Below are 15,778 nucleotides of genomic sequence, written 5' to 3'. Positions count from 1 at the left end.
TCTCCTGTGAATTTTGAGTCGATACTATAATTAATGTAAAAAAAAAAATGTAAAAATGTAAAAAAAAATTCCACTCATTTTATACATCAAAGTCATTTAATTAGTTTATCATGATTAGTATTATTCAGTACCTAATATTTGTAGGATTATTTGGCTCTAGAGGACCATTTTAAAGTCTGGAAGATAAATCCCAAAGTGATGTCACCAGGGTTAGCTTGGGTCCAGTGTATGATCCAGCATTTTTGGACCATGGTTTCTACAATATTGTTGAATGCACCAACTATAAAAATGTAGTCAACATTGATTTTATCATATTGCAGAAGAGGATTTTCACATACTAACCAGTGCAATTAGACTCTTTAATCTAATTCCAATGAAGCCCAAAAACATTATCTCTAGTTTAATATGTACAGATCTACTTACTTATAAATGATGCATATTGTAAAGAAACACTATTATTGGTCCAACACTGGACTTCTGATTAATTAAATCAGAACATCCTACTAGTGGCAGTTGTATGTAAACATTATTCAGCAATTATATTTTTTTCATATGTTTCCTATTTTCAAATCTCAGCTGAAGTCCTGCGTTTTAGATCTGAATAAAGAATAGCCTTCCATTGTTTTGCTGTGCACAAGCAGCCCAATCCATCCCACTAAGCACAATACAGAATTCTTCAGCTATATTGATTCTATGAACTCGGCCCATACATCACACACAGTGTCTTTGTTCACATTTCATCTGACTCCTATAATAAAACATATCACATGTCCACTGACCTTTAGTGGAAATACCAAAGCAGCCCTTTGGATCTGATATTGTTCTAATGATCTCAGAACCTGCCAGACCGAAATTAGTTACATCTATAAAAACAAAGCTTCATCCAGCATCTGAGGGAGCAGCTGCCATAGCAACCAGACATTCTGTGTTTGCTAAAGATGAATAAGGATCAACTCGGAGAGGTAGAGCGAGCAATGCGAGAATACACAAGATGCTGTGTTTGATGGTTCCTGTTCAAACTACTTTTTATATCATACATATATTATCAAAATCCAATCATAATATTTTTAGTAACACTGTAAAATGTCAAAGCCTATTTAAGTGTACCAAATACTTTCTTGTTTGTCTCACATCTGTTATCTCAAAAAGCCATTTCCCCCTTTCTCTCTCTCTCTCCTCTCTCTCTCTCTCATCAAAATAACAACAGTGGGAGAAAGATGAGAAGTCATGAGATGACCCATCAATAAGAACTTGCCACCTCCATGAATATCAGCTCACTGGGTCACTCAAGATGACCCCAGGCTTCTCATTAGCTGTCCATCTCCATTTGACCCCTAACTCATTCCCTCTTCATTGGTCTTAAGTACATCCCTTTGTCCCCGACCTTTACACAACCATTTATCAATCACTTATTTCAATACTTGAATTAATGCAGTTGTGGATGTGGTTTGGTAAAATAACATTCATGTAACATGTTGAAACTGCAGCAGGGACAAGGCCGTGTGGTTATTTGAAAATAGAGCACATCCCCGTCTATCAAAATCAAATATGGTCTTTAGCCATTAAGCCATAGTAGATTAATTAGTATTAAATGTATACTATCCATGGATGTGGCCAGCACAAAGACATAAATGCCAGTCTCTAATTAGGTTAGGTTAGGTAAAACATGAAATGAAGGTGGAATTGTACTCTTAAAGTTCATTTATAAATCACTAATTCAACCAAGCAATAGAAATACTTTTAATACTTTAATACTTTTAATACTGATAGAATTAGTACTATGGAAATTTATCAAGGCAACAAGTCAACATGGACATTTTTTTAAGAGAAATGAGAAATAAAAGTCCGACTCTTACAGAACCAGCAGTGATTAATAGATATATGGAATATAATGCTATACATAACATAATTAAACAGAGGAGATGATGAGGTGCAGACTGACTTATTTACAGACAGAAACTCCTGAGAATTACTTCATTTTCCATTCACAGTGCTCCCTTTACTTTCTAAAACATGTTTGACGTTGTGTCTTTGTGTCAAAGCTTACAAACTTTGAATTAGTGCCAATGTAAAGTCCCGCAGAAGAAGATACTGTAGATATTACACAGTACACACACTTCAAATGGAAGCAAACAGAGATGTGACCCCCGATCAGTGTGGCCTTGGATTTCAACAAAAAAATGAGCAGTAAAAAGTAAGATTGAGACTACAGCTGCAGTCTTTTTCAATGTCTTCCGTACTGTGGGGTATTTTCATACAAATCATTTTTTGACAAACAACTTTATTATATAGAAGGCTAATTTGTAGTGCAGGCACAAAACAGAACATTTTATGTTGACAGAACACTGAACCATGAAATAGTGATATTTGCTCAGCAGCAATCTTTGTGAATGGCTGAAAAGAAATAGAAAGTATAGTATAGCAGTATATAAGGTTTTAAATGTGATTAGGATAGTAATGTAGCAGACATTGTGGATGGTCCTAATTCTGTTCAGTTCATCTTTACTACTACAAAGTGACAATGACAATACAGTTTAATCTAATCATGAATTGGCAACAACTGCCATTATGATTAGCAGAGTTCTCTTGTTTTGTTGTCTAGATATTTGCAATAAATATCTTCCATTGCCTGGATAAGCGGGAGAGGACGGACGGATCTTCCATTGTTATCCATCCATCCATCCATCCATCCATCCATTTTTATCACTGTACTACCACAATGAGACAGACTGGGAATGGGATATCAGTACTTGATGACAGACTTATTATACATGTTAAACAAGAATATTTTCACATTATCTAACTTACCACGTTTAGTGGTAAATTAGTCCGCATTCTCATTAGATTTAATCAAACCTAACTAAACAATGAATGACAGCTTAAAGGCAGAAAGTTGCACAGTTATGCTGGGCTCTTATAAGCCACTAGCACTTACTCGTGTTCCACACACCATCTTTACTTTGTGCCTAATGCTAATAAGCAAATATTAGCATGTGAACATTAAGCTAACAGTAAGCTAAGATAGTGAACATGGTAAATAATATATCTGCCAGCATGTTTGCATTGTCATTGTTATAACTGAGAACATGCTCATGTAAGCATTTACAGACTGACAAGCTGGCTGTCAACTCAGGTCCTAAATAATTTCGACTGTAATATGGATACTCATAGTTAGAAATTATCAACTTTTCTTTGGTAAGTCTTCCAAGATTTTGTTGTCTTGCTTTTTCTGAAAATTATCATAAATGCATTAGTAAAACAGACAAACAACAAAACAGGGTTAGGAGCAGAGATAAAGTGATAATCCCCATGTCTATCATCTGACATCCTATTCATTTAGGCAGAGCAAAGAGAGAATAAAAGGTCAACATTTGGGTGTATTTTATTGGATCTACTGCTCTTACTCTGACTTCCTTCCGGCGAGCAAATGGTGAAATCATAAAATGTCAGATAATTTATGCAGCTGCCCCCTTTTCCCAATGTTTCTCCTGCTGTTTTATCACAGCAGGGGGGATGTGGAGCTGCTAAGAGATGTGAGGGCTGTTCTTTCAGCTCGTGTCATTTTGAAATGTTTGTGCTGGACTTGGACTGTTGGTCTCATGTCCTAAAGTTATACAGATGTCCACATAAGGACCAACATTCTCAACTTTATTTTGAAGTAGGAGGACAGTTGGGAACAGTTTGGAGTTTCCTCTTGCCTGCTGCATCATTACACTCTCTGCCTGACTGCTGCCCGAGTGTGGACGTAGCAGAATATATCTTCTCTGAGTGTGTGTATGTAGGTGTCTGTTTGTTTGCCCTGTCTGTCAGGGACCTGTCACACATAGTGATATCACCTGCTGCTGGGTACAGCTGCTGACCTAGCTTTTGTGGACTTGCCGCTGGCCAAAGCCCTATCTCTCTCTGCCTCATCATATTTCAGTCCGATTTGTTTTCTTATCTACTCCCAGTGGTTCATGTCATTGTCAGTTTAATGGTGTTGTCCTGGCACCTATTACATACTTGGCTGTCATTGGGGTTGAGTCTTTGAATTGGTTTTACTGTTGTGAATTTAACCATATCTTACTATGTGAGTCTGCTGAGTCTACACTATATTTAGTTAGACATTATTGGTTCCCTATATATGCTCTTTTGCAATATATATTTTTTTACACAAAGCACTGCATCATATTGTTGTGATGATTAATTTTCTGTTGCAGAAAACATGAGGATTAAGTGCTTTCCTATTACCACTGTTGCAATTTCTGCTGACTACAATTTCTCTCAATGGACGATCAAAAACTACTAAATGTCCCTTTAAAGGGTCAGGTCACCCACCTTATGAAAAAAACAAACAAAAAAAACAAAAAACACTTCATCACTGTAATGGTATCCAGCCAGACAATAAGATAATTTTGATTTAATGTGCCTAGGTTTCTTTTAGTGGCCACCTAAGGTTCAATTTCTTTTGTGGTGTTCAAAAAGAAGAAGTGGATCTCTGGACGAGCATCAGAAATGTTCCTTTAGCCTCCAAGATCTCAGAGTGGGTGAGCTAGTATATAATTTTGACTGACGGCTGAACTGACAGGGGTAGCGAGACACAATGCAAAGACATTTTTCTGCTAACAGTAGCTTACAGGCCGAGAAGAGACAGTATTGTGTTATTAGTTGTATAAAAAATAAAGGCCATACCACTTCTAAACTGAACAGTCAGGTTTCTTGTTGCAGGATAAGACATGCGTCCCTTCTTGTAAATAAAAGGGTTCTGTTACTGTATATTGATTTCCCAAGATCAGAGAGAGTTTTAGGGCATTATTTTCTACATGCTCTGCTCTAATTCAATACTCTTTTTTTTTTTGTCTGATTTTGGAATGTTTTAACAGTAACTTTGCAATTTAGTGATGGACTGTTCCTTTCCTTTTTATCTTTGAACAAACCAATAGGGTAATAGATCAAAACAAAAATACGAGAAAACATTAAAAAAAACACCCTCAGACACATAAAGACACAACCAAACATTCACTGCATATTCACTCTAAGAATGAGTAAGCAGCCCTGTTTCTCTCTCTCCACTGAATTCATCAAAAACTGACCCATGAGACGGCGCAGATCAAAGAAAGTGCTCACAGACTTTGGCCTTACAGGCCTTCACATGGTGAGCACATGAGGTTCCTTTAAACATCTTCACACAGCCAAGCAGTAGGAGAGCAAGGCCAGCTGAAAACAAACTTGAAGGTTCACCTTTGAACACTCCAAACTTCACTCCACTCATTTGTAATGATAATAAACCGATTTCAACATTGACTTTATTGTCAGGGTAAATTTGCACTTGCAGCCAGGTTTTACAGATTTAAACATAAAAACAAGCGCTCAGTATGCACGCTCAATATTTGATCTCAATTTCTTATATTTTTGTTACATATTATTCTCTCATTGTCACTGCACGAGTAACAAAGGTAGTTGAGTCAGTCAACTTTGTGACACATGTGCACTAAATATCAGTTATAATGTTACTGTTTTGCTGGCCTCTAAAGGTAAAAACTAAGAATTTGTTTTCTAGACTCATCATTTTAGATTAATGTTAAACGTCATTAATTGAGCCGAGCCATGCTATTTTTATTTTTTCACAACATTTTAGGTTTTGAGTTTTGGAATTAATAACAATTTTTCTAGCATAAAAACAGGGGAAGTAGACAAGGCAGACAAAGAAAATGGTTCCAGTAAATTCACATTATAAAGTGTTATAACATTGGATTTGTTTGCTTTACAAGGATCAGTGTGCAGGATTTTGTGTCATCTAGTGGTGTAGTTGCTATATTACGGTGGCTGTGAAAGCCATGAAAAGAGCAAAACACTAGTGTTTAGTTTGTCCATTCTGGGCTACTCTAGAAACATGGCAGTTCAAAATGGCGGAGTTGGTGAAAGAGGACCTGCGATGGCTGTAGATCTAAAAGGCTCAGTATAATAATAATATTATAATAATAATAATAATGAATAAAAATACATGGCATCTTATCAATTTCTGTCTATTACAGTCTGTAAATAGAGACCCCTAAATGAATAAGCAAGGAACATGGAAAGTGTAATATCAGTTCCACAGCTCGCACCTTTTGTGCATCATGCACACAATTCTGTATAATTGTAGAAAATACAACTGACAAGCCAACACTTGCTGAGATATGTTGACTAAAGTCCAGATATGACCTTTTGTTTAAGCAGGAAGACCTATAGGGAACAAGTTCTGACACAAGTACAATAGTGCTGTCTGGAAAACAGACACTGCTTAACAGCACTGCTGACAACATAAAGACGTGTTTCAAGTGGATCAAAGCTCTAAATGAAGTAGACAAAGTGAGCTCTAGTTAAGAGACAGAGCAGACTGCACAGAAATGTACTCATCAGCCCTGCATGCTCATTTACTTGGTTGCTTGGAGACATGACACTGTGGAATTTGCAGAAACACATTCTTTAGCAAAAGGTGAGAAAACAGTTGATGTGAATCAATGTTACATAAGATAAAACTGAGGATGAATTATGCTAATTGCATATGAATGTGAAATGATTATGAGCAAAGCTCTGTCAGTAGTCCCTGTACCCAATCCCAGTAGATGTCCAGTTGCATAAACGTTCTTTTTGTGAATTAAATGAAGCATTAATAGATGAATATATTTATTAATGGGTTACAAAGCAGGTTAAAAGCTACTCTGCTGTCACAAAACAGAGATTTTCCCTGATCGTATCCACCTTTAGCCTGAGTCATCCTGCCCTTTTTCAAAGGACACAGCCGGCCTAAAGACAATCGCTCTACATTTACATTACATTTACATTTTGCTCAGCAAGACATAGCATTACAACAACAAAGATCACAGGGTCACTCCTGTCTGTACATTGCACCCATGCTCTGCTTATCACCCTATAAAGTTGTTCCATCTCTGCACTGTCATTTTCATTTATCATTTTTTATATTTCTTTCTCTCTCTCTCTCTCTCTCTCTCTCTCTCTCTCTCTCTCCACACACACACACACACACACACACACACACACACACACACACACACACACACTCAACTCCTAATAGGTTTGACAAGAACACCCTGTACGACCAGACAAGGCAACCAGATCAAATCTTAATCACACGATGATGAGAAGGACAGAGTCTCTTCTATGCATGCTAATGCGCATCCCCTTTCAGCAGAAAAGGTTTTTCTGTGAATTAAAAGAAATTCAAATCAGACTGTCAGATTCACATGGAGAAGTGGTCTCTTAGATTTTTAAACACTTGTGAGAAGCTAGTTCCACTTTCACATTGTGTAAAAATGTTAACAATGCACTAATAATAAAAATAATCATTGTTTGGTTTTTTGGTGGCTAACTGAGTTACAAATACTCCATGAGATATACGTAGCTAATACTGTAGCTCTGCAGGTAAACTTTATTCAGGTGTTTTATTAATAAATTGTTAACAAAATTATGATTTGGCAACTTTAAAATGAAAAGAATGTGACTTAGCCCTTGCACATAAACATAAAGATGGCAAAATAGAGCTAAATAATTGTTTTGCTCTGGTTTTAAGAAAATGTATTTTCTGTCAAATAACCTTGGCTGGCTGTTAGTTGGTATTTTCTATGCTGGAGCCCGAAAGACATAAATGTTGTAAATATGACCATCTGTTTGTGTTTTTATGTCTTTAAGCTGCTACTGAATTGACAAGATGACCGTATGGCTGCAAAACTCCATTTAGCCAGTGATGAAGTGATGGCAGCTGAGCTGTAATCATTTCGAGACACATACACTGCATCTCCACGATGCTCTCATAATAAATGTAGCTTCTGCCGCTGCGACAGCCGTACACTGGTACATGACTTACACACATATCAGAACGGTAAGAGTAAACGGAGCTGACACTGTTGTCATAGGCTTTTAGAGTTTGATAAAAGGTTGCAGAGTATTGAACAAGTTGTTTTTATTTTTCAGAGAGATATGAGAGGGGACATCTAGATAGAGGGCCAAGGATAAAGCCCTGGTTACATTTTGCTCGGATAAGGATCGAATGAATGAATTAAACTTTATCTTCTTAGTGACAGGATGCACATCTGTTCTGAAGTCATCATTGGAGGAAGTTGACTCAGTTGTCGTCGCTTCAAGTTCCATACTTTTTCGAGATGCACTAGCCACTGTCACTCGAGGACAAACAAGTTACTTCCCAGTTAATGCATTTGAGCCACCTGCCTTGAAGGCAGAAAACTAAGTCATTGGATGTAAGCCGACTTCCAGCTGAAAGCCTTTGAATCATGTTGTAACTGATTCTATCTCAGTCTTGTGTTTTTTGAGGACAGAGTGATAAGGGCTTGGTTGAGGGCTTTATTCAGGGCAAGCAAAGCTCCACAGAGGGTTCTTTAGCCTCATTTTCTGACCGGCCAGCTCCCAGGCCTATTTAATATTTCACAGCTCCCTCTGAAATGGAGGAGAATGCGCTTAATTAAGTGTGAACAATAAATTGGCTATAACCAATGCTCTGCTTCACATATATGGTTTAGGCTTTTGATCATTCAGCAAGGTCTCTGAATGCATACTCTCAGGATACTATGTGCATGTAGACGCATGAAATTACAGTATGCTGTGATTCAACCATGACAAACTAGAACTTTGTAAGTGTTAAATCGCCAGCCGACTGCCAGTAACCTCAAACTGCTCTGTTGCTCTCAAAGGAGGAAGAGTGGTGTGCTTTAAAAGAGGTGGGCATCAGAAATAAAAGCATGGGAGCGTACTACAGCAGAATATGTGGCAGTTCAATGTGGCAGGAAAACACACACATGCACACATGCACATAGTCATGTGGACAGTGTAAGACACTTTTCACTTTAACTTAAAAGAAAAGTCCATCCCTACTAGATAAGCTTGCACTACTTTGTATTAATTGGGTGAAGTTGTGTAGGTGGTTTGTCAAATTATAAATAAAAAAGTGTGTGTTGAGAGAGGATGATGCTGTGATGTGTGTCTCAGTTGTTCAAGTAACACAAAAATTGTCAGATGAGGTGTGAGATTGTGCATTGCCCATGACAAAGGTGTTAACTGTAGCTGCATTCTAGAGATTATTACATGTTCATGCATCAAGGCTTTAGAGGGGTACCCTGTTCATGACCCTTTAATACAAATAAAAGTCTCTCTGTCACCCCTCATCATACAGTAAGGCACTGGTCTATGAATTGTCTGCAGTTCAATCAAAGAGTGATTTTTTTTTTCTCGTGCTGCTGATTTGAATGATTTGAATCATGATGTGAGGCGAGACGTCATTTGAAAAAAAGCAAAGATTAGAAAACAGACTAAAGAACAAGCATCACTCTTTGTGGAAGATTTACCGAACATGTTTTCGGCCCTACTAAATATTTTACAACCTATCTTATGACTCCCTAGATCACCACTATGGGACTGAAACTAAATCCTAATGTTTTCTGTAGCTGAATTATTTGATCCCACTCAAGCTGTTCTACAGCTTTTCAGTGCAAAACACACATTTAAAAAAAGAATAGTCAAAAGCATCCTGAATATCTCTGTACGTAGTTCCAATGAGTCAAGCCCTTGACATACTTTTCCCATAATGCAACTTGATAGCATCTTTTATTAGACCCTGGTTATTTTCAACATCTTTCAAACTAAATACAACCTCCAGAGCCACAGAAGACACTATGAAACTGTTTTCACTCTTCGTGACAAGTTAACCAATGTTCATGTGTGAATTGGTGGAGTGTCCCTTCAGTCTTCAGCGGAGCTGTGCAGGAAACATAATATCTGCATTGGATGGTCGTCCACAGAAATAAAACACTTTCTCAGGAACATTTTGCAATGGGCATAAACATTGTACTTCCATTTAATAGCGGTAAGGAAATCAACCCAGCAGTCAAAAACCCATCCTTATTAATAGATTATTCCTGCACACATATATTAGTTAGCACTTCATTAGAAAATATGACACCAAACAATAACATGGCCAAAGAAATTGTGAAAATCTGTTATTTTTAACAGCAGAGAAGCGTTTCAGGGTGCATTAGTCATTAAACCATGTGTGGTCTCAGGGGTGGCTCTATTCTAGTAACTTTGAATGAGAATCTTTTAAATTTATTGATCTTGGTGGACAGCACACCAATATAACAGCACACACACATGCACATGCACACAGGCAGAACTCCCCTGGTCTTGGCAGCAGATGCAGGCCTGTCCAGATGAACTGTTATTGATGGAGAAATGTATCATCCTCCCTCCCACTGTCTCTGACACACTGTATTGATGAAGTACGCTGTTGCACAGACCAAGCACAACCAGAGTGTAATATGTCTTTGGGTACAGATCCATATGTTCAGGGTCTTATTTCATAATCTCTAATAATGTTTTCATTAAATACTGAGATGATTAAAGTCTAGGAAGCTTTATGAGACCAATAAAATCTACAATTAATAAAATATTAAATATTTGCTTCTTCCCTATTTTAGGAGAAAGGCAAGTGTGTCACTTCCTGTAGAACCTCAATGAAATCATATGTAGTTTGACATTTTCCCACATTTTTCTATCCTGCATTAAAGACAAATGCACTTTTGCTTGATCCAAAATGAACGCTCACAGCAGCAGGTCCTTGTTAATGGACTGTATGAGGTCTTCTGGAGCTCAACAGAGAGCTTACAAGAACCTGCAATTATAACGTTTTAGCTTTCAATATGCCACGTCAGCTTCAATATTTCTCCTTTTATTCTCCGTGGCGTGCTGTCTCATAACGTACGTTTTAACAAAAGGCATGCCAGCGGTTTTAATCTATTATAATTACACATGGAGGTGGACTGTGAGGCAGGCTGCCATCTACCGGCTTAAAGGCAACCCCCATCCCCCCACTTCAACCTCATCTCACCCCATTCACCCTACCTCCTCCTACTTCCAACTCCCACTCAAGTAGTCGATTAGAGGAGGCAGATAGAGTTCAAGCACATACATTTCGAAAACAGCAAAGGTGTGCAGCTTTGGTGCTTTGTTAAGGGACACACAAACTCGCAGCTTTTTCCATATTTCATGCGTCAGTCATTACTCATCTTGAAATCTGCATTTATTTGTTCATTTTTAATAGCCATGCATTCATTGTGTGTGATAACTGTGTGCAGCTTTTAGTCATTTGCTGTGCGAAGTGGAGGTGAACCAGCCACACCCCACCAGTCTGAGCGTCAGCTGCTTAGCAAAACCATCATGGAGGATCGCCATTGAGTTAATTACATACACATTAAATACTCATCTTAACCAAAATGAACAGCTCAAATCACTCACAAGGACTGCAGCACATTGATGACACCAAAACTCTGATTTTATATGTTTTGTTTAGTAATCAAGTTCATTTTTAGGAGGATATGTGGAAGGCAGCAGTCATAATGTGTGACATAAATGAAGAATAAGTAAATAGAACAACTTTGTTGGTGTTCATTTATATCCATCCCTCACATTTGGGGAGCATGTGCGTAACTAAAGTAATTGATTACATGCCACAGTAACTAAAGAAACCCTAAACCTAAAATAAACATGTCAGAATTACTCACATTTTGATCATAAATGGGTTAACTGAGTTCAACTGTCACACCTGTTTGCAAAAGTTTGGAAATAATCTACTCAGAGCACTGTTCTGTTCAGGTTCATATGGTGTTACAATGGTAAAACAGTCTGTGCACATTGTATTTGGAGTGGATACACTTGCTGGAGATTGCTATTAACAGCACCTTTTTTTTCTTTTTTTTTGTATATACAATGTAGCCGAGCTTTCATGACAACAAGAGGGGGCACTGATGTTTGTATGTTGCACATCGCCAGGGCTCTCGCTGTGATCTGTCGGACGCAACGAGGCACTCCAAGCAGGAAGCTTTTATATGGTAATGAAATCGATTGGACCGATGCGCGCACCAATCAGAAGCGTTTGATTTATGTGTAAGGGACTGTTGAGAGGAGTAGTCGCTTGGCAACCGCCTAATGAAATGTTCGAGCTGTGGCTATTAAAAATAGCGACCGTAGAGCCTATCTGCTGCCTCTTGTTGCGGCTGTTTCAAAGAAAATAATCAGCATCTTGAAAGAGACGCAGGATTAGAACTGAAAACTCGCTGCTGTCTGATCGAAAAACGGTATATGAAGTGATGGAGTTGAATGTGAGCTGTCTTGAGTCGAGAGTCGTGATTTAGGGTTGATCAAAAGCTATCATCTCCTGCATTTTCGCAAAGATCTGCCAATCATTTTATGGCCTCAACTCCCGCATACATTCTGTTTAATCCTCGGTATACGCTGAACGCTGTAAATCTGTGTAGGCTGTTTTATGGGAGCCAACAATGGACGAACCCTGCTCCTTCTGATCTGAGAAAAGACGTGACAACGGTGCACTGCAATAAATGTTCATCTCAGCAAGTCCTGTCCTGTTTTTTTCCTCTCGAAACATGAAAGCCGAATGAATGTGGCGAGAGATGGATTAAATTCATTGGTTTGACTTCTTTTTTTTTTTTTTTTTTTTTTAAGGCTAAAAAAGTCAGATCTCTGCATTGGCAGTCTTATAGAAACAGGTCGATGTTCATTGGAATTAAACTCATTTATTTGTCCACTCACTTTAGATAAGAATCAGTCGGTTTAAAGGACTGCTGGATGAAAAGATCTCGACATTTTTGCAGTGCCTTGCTTGATCTCTGAATCTGAAGGACTGAAAATAATGGATGTGACTGACTGTTTCTGTGGAAACCAACTTTCCCCTGCCTACACGATGTTGTTCATCCTCAACTACCCATCTTACTGCCTCGACAAATGCACATTAGACAGCTCATGTGTAATAACTGATACATTTATCCAAACTCATCTCATAAAATATGGACATGGATGTCATGAACACTTGTGGGAAAGATTCATTTCAAAAAGGGAGGAAACATATTTTTGCACTCACAGCAGTTGGTAACAGCAAAACTGTTCGCCACTTCCAGATTGTCAATGTGAGGTGTCAATCTGAATTCCGAGGTGCCAAACTGAACCATTCCTATCCGAAATGCGCTGTACTCTTGATCCGCGCCCCTTGGAAAAAGTCCCCCTGAAACCGACACAAAATACCAGTTACACCTGAACAATTTTTCCATCATGAGGCACATTTTCTATCCAAATTTAACATTTTACGCACGGATTCGTCGCTTTTGAGCCAGTCATTTTTTTTAAACTAACAGATACCTACCAATTTGAACACTGGGCGAGCCTCCAAGCGCGCATCCCCATAAAACCAGCAGAACTGAAAGGGGTAAATTTACTATCTTTTCCATGTCCACAGTTCAGATGTTCACATCCACCACGGGAGACTGATATTCCTCGTTCTCTCCGGAGATGTTAGATCCGACACATATTGGAGACGTTCAGCCTTGGGGAGAAAACAAAAAAAAAATAATCTGCAGCAAAGGACAGATTTTTTTTTTCTGCAGGTGGCTAGCAGTGAAAGGACAACAGCAGTGAAGGAATGGTCGCCTGCGATGTAGCTCTGCTGTCTCTTCTTCCGCTCCTCCTCGTTGCAGCTGATACCTCCTCTAAACGCACAGAGACACTGCGCGTCTCCGCTCGGCGCGCCGGAGATCCTTTCGGCATCACACCCACAAGTGAGGAATGTTAATCGGGAGGCGGACAGAGACGAAAAGAGCCGAGTGGCAACCACCTGGTGACAAGAGTGCTACAGTGGGAGTAAAAGATCTCGCGTTAATTGGGAATATTAAGCCATTAAAACATTACAGCAGTGAGTTCATATTGTTGATGGTTGGCTTTATGAAGCACGGCCAGCACATTTCCTTTACAGAGTTTTCAAAAGGTCAATCAGCTACTTTTTTTTTTTTTTTTTCCAAAGCTCAAATGTCACAAGGATTACCAACCCAACATCAAGGACCTCATGTGGACTGGCTTAATGTTGTCATCTTCAGTACTGAGCTTGTCTTACTTACTAAACAACTGGAGTCCTTTAAGTCAATGTAACAATAAAGAGAGTTAAATGTGAGTAGATTAAAGTTTACGCTTCAGCAACACAGTAGCAGATCTTGTCTATCAGTCTGTACACCTTGACTGTATAACACTCCATGCACTTGCCTGACACTGCCTTACAGAGTTTATACAAGCTGCAACAAACAATTGTTTCTCTACTTGTGCTTAAACGATCTGCAGTTATTTACTTGATTAAATATAGAAGAAATGCAAAATTATGATTTCCTAGTACCCAAGGTTAACAGAATGATAAACACAGTAAATGGTGACATTGGAAGCATAGCTTGCTTGCTTAACAAGGGACTGAAACAATTAAAGGATTATCAAAATTAATTTTCTGTTGATCAGTGATTCGATTAATCATTTGAGCCCTGAGGTTTATAATGAGAGAGTAAGCAGATTAAGGTCACTTCAAGGGGCCAAATGGATTGTGAAACCCGTGGCTCCTGCAGAGATCCGACTTATGACCTTAAAATAGGGTAAAGACATCCTTAGAGTCAGACAGCTGTATATCAGACACAAACATTCTTCTGATATCTTGATTTTAAAACTGATGATAAGTCCCAACATCCATGCACACTGGAATAGCACTAAAGATATTAACAACCAACAAGACATAAAAAAACAGTAATTTTGATAAAATATATATTAAATAGACAATTTGAATTGAGACCTTCAATGTTCTTCAAGTTACTTGAAAATCAAGTCTCCTTTAAACAATGTTAAAGGCCAACATTTCATACTGAGAAAACTCATCAAGTGCATCAGCTGGAGGCCATCACTCACACCCTGCAGAAATAGCCATCAAATGAATCTCCTCTTTAGCTTTGATCTAGCACCTTGTCCCACCCTCTGCATACAAATCTGATGCAAATCTATGGCTGCTTGTAACTGCAATTTTGAGCAGGGTTATAAAGAGGAGATCTGCCTCACAACTAACAGGAAATAAATGGAATGGCTGTTCCCTGCTCTTATGTTATGCATATCTCAGCCCACACAGACAGATGTATATTAATCATTGGACAGTGTGAGATAGCAGTCTGAGAGCAAACAAATGAGGCTGAGAGTGAGTGGTAGTTCTGGTGACAGTCAGACGCAACAGTGTGTCAGATTTCAGCACCATGGACAGCACATCACAAAGCTCCACAGACAGTACAGACAGGAGAGGTCGTTTTATTATGAAATGATTCCTATTGTCTTATTTTCACGATCATTTCTATCGGATACGACGCTGTATATCTGAACACTGACAAATAAAATGAAAAATGAGTAGTGACAGCACCTGAAATATCAGTGAAAGATTTCCAGAAAAAACTAACAAAACAATAAAATATGGTACTGATTATAGGGATATCCTCCAAAGAATGATTCCATTCAAAAGGCCTGACATGGTTTCAACTAAAGTATTTTCTCATAACATTAAATATCCATTACTTAATAAGCAACAATCAAACCTAAAGTTCAGGGAAAAAATCTTTTAGGGCTGTGTGGGCAAGGTTTTAACAATGCATAAGACAACACACAAACAAAATAAATGGATTCAAATCAGTGCAGGGAAAATATGTGAGAACACAATTTTCCAAATGAGCCTCCCCCACCTCAGAGCAGTGAGTTTTTTTTGTTTTTTTTTTAGAAAATATAAACATATCTTGGTGGAGAATGATGTTTTAAATGGATTCTTATTGCAAGATAATGATTAGGAAAATGTTTTAGGGACATTGAAATCCCAAATCATTTCTAACATGCATCGTATTCAGCATTAGAAACTGAATAATCATGTTGAATTGTTGAC

General features: G+C 38.2%; 1 protein-coding gene across 4 annotated transcripts in view; it reads right to left on the bottom strand.

Annotated features, from left to right (window-relative positions):
• The window catches only part of gria2b (glutamate receptor, ionotropic, AMPA 2b), a 46,003-nt gene extending 32,333 nt beyond the window's left edge, over positions 1 to 13,670 (bottom strand). For 2 of the 4 annotated variants that reach the window (XM_010742917.3, XM_019267352.2), the window contains exons 1-2: positions 13,202 to 13,668; positions 12,923 to 13,063 (exon numbers count right to left, since the gene is read on the bottom strand). In XM_010742917.3, coding sequence (XP_010741219.1) covers positions 12,923 to 13,063; positions 13,202 to 13,286 — 226 coding nt within the window. In that variant the 5' untranslated portion in view covers positions 13,287 to 13,668. Of the gene's footprint in view, positions 1 to 12,922; positions 13,064 to 13,201 lie in introns of all 4 variants that reach the window. The other 2 variants (XM_019267354.2, XM_019267353.2) reach the window with 2 other exon arrangements.
• Between the last annotated feature and the right edge of the window lie 2,108 nt (positions 13,671 to 15,778).

Source organism: Larimichthys crocea, chromosome I (assembly GCF_000972845.2).
Source record: "Larimichthys crocea isolate SSNF chromosome I, L_crocea_2.0, whole genome shotgun sequence".
Lineage (NCBI taxonomy): Eukaryota > Metazoa > Chordata > Actinopteri > Sciaenidae > Larimichthys > Larimichthys crocea.
The sequence above is the reverse complement of the archived record's forward strand: the minus strand, read 5'-3'. Positions and strand labels throughout refer to the sequence as shown.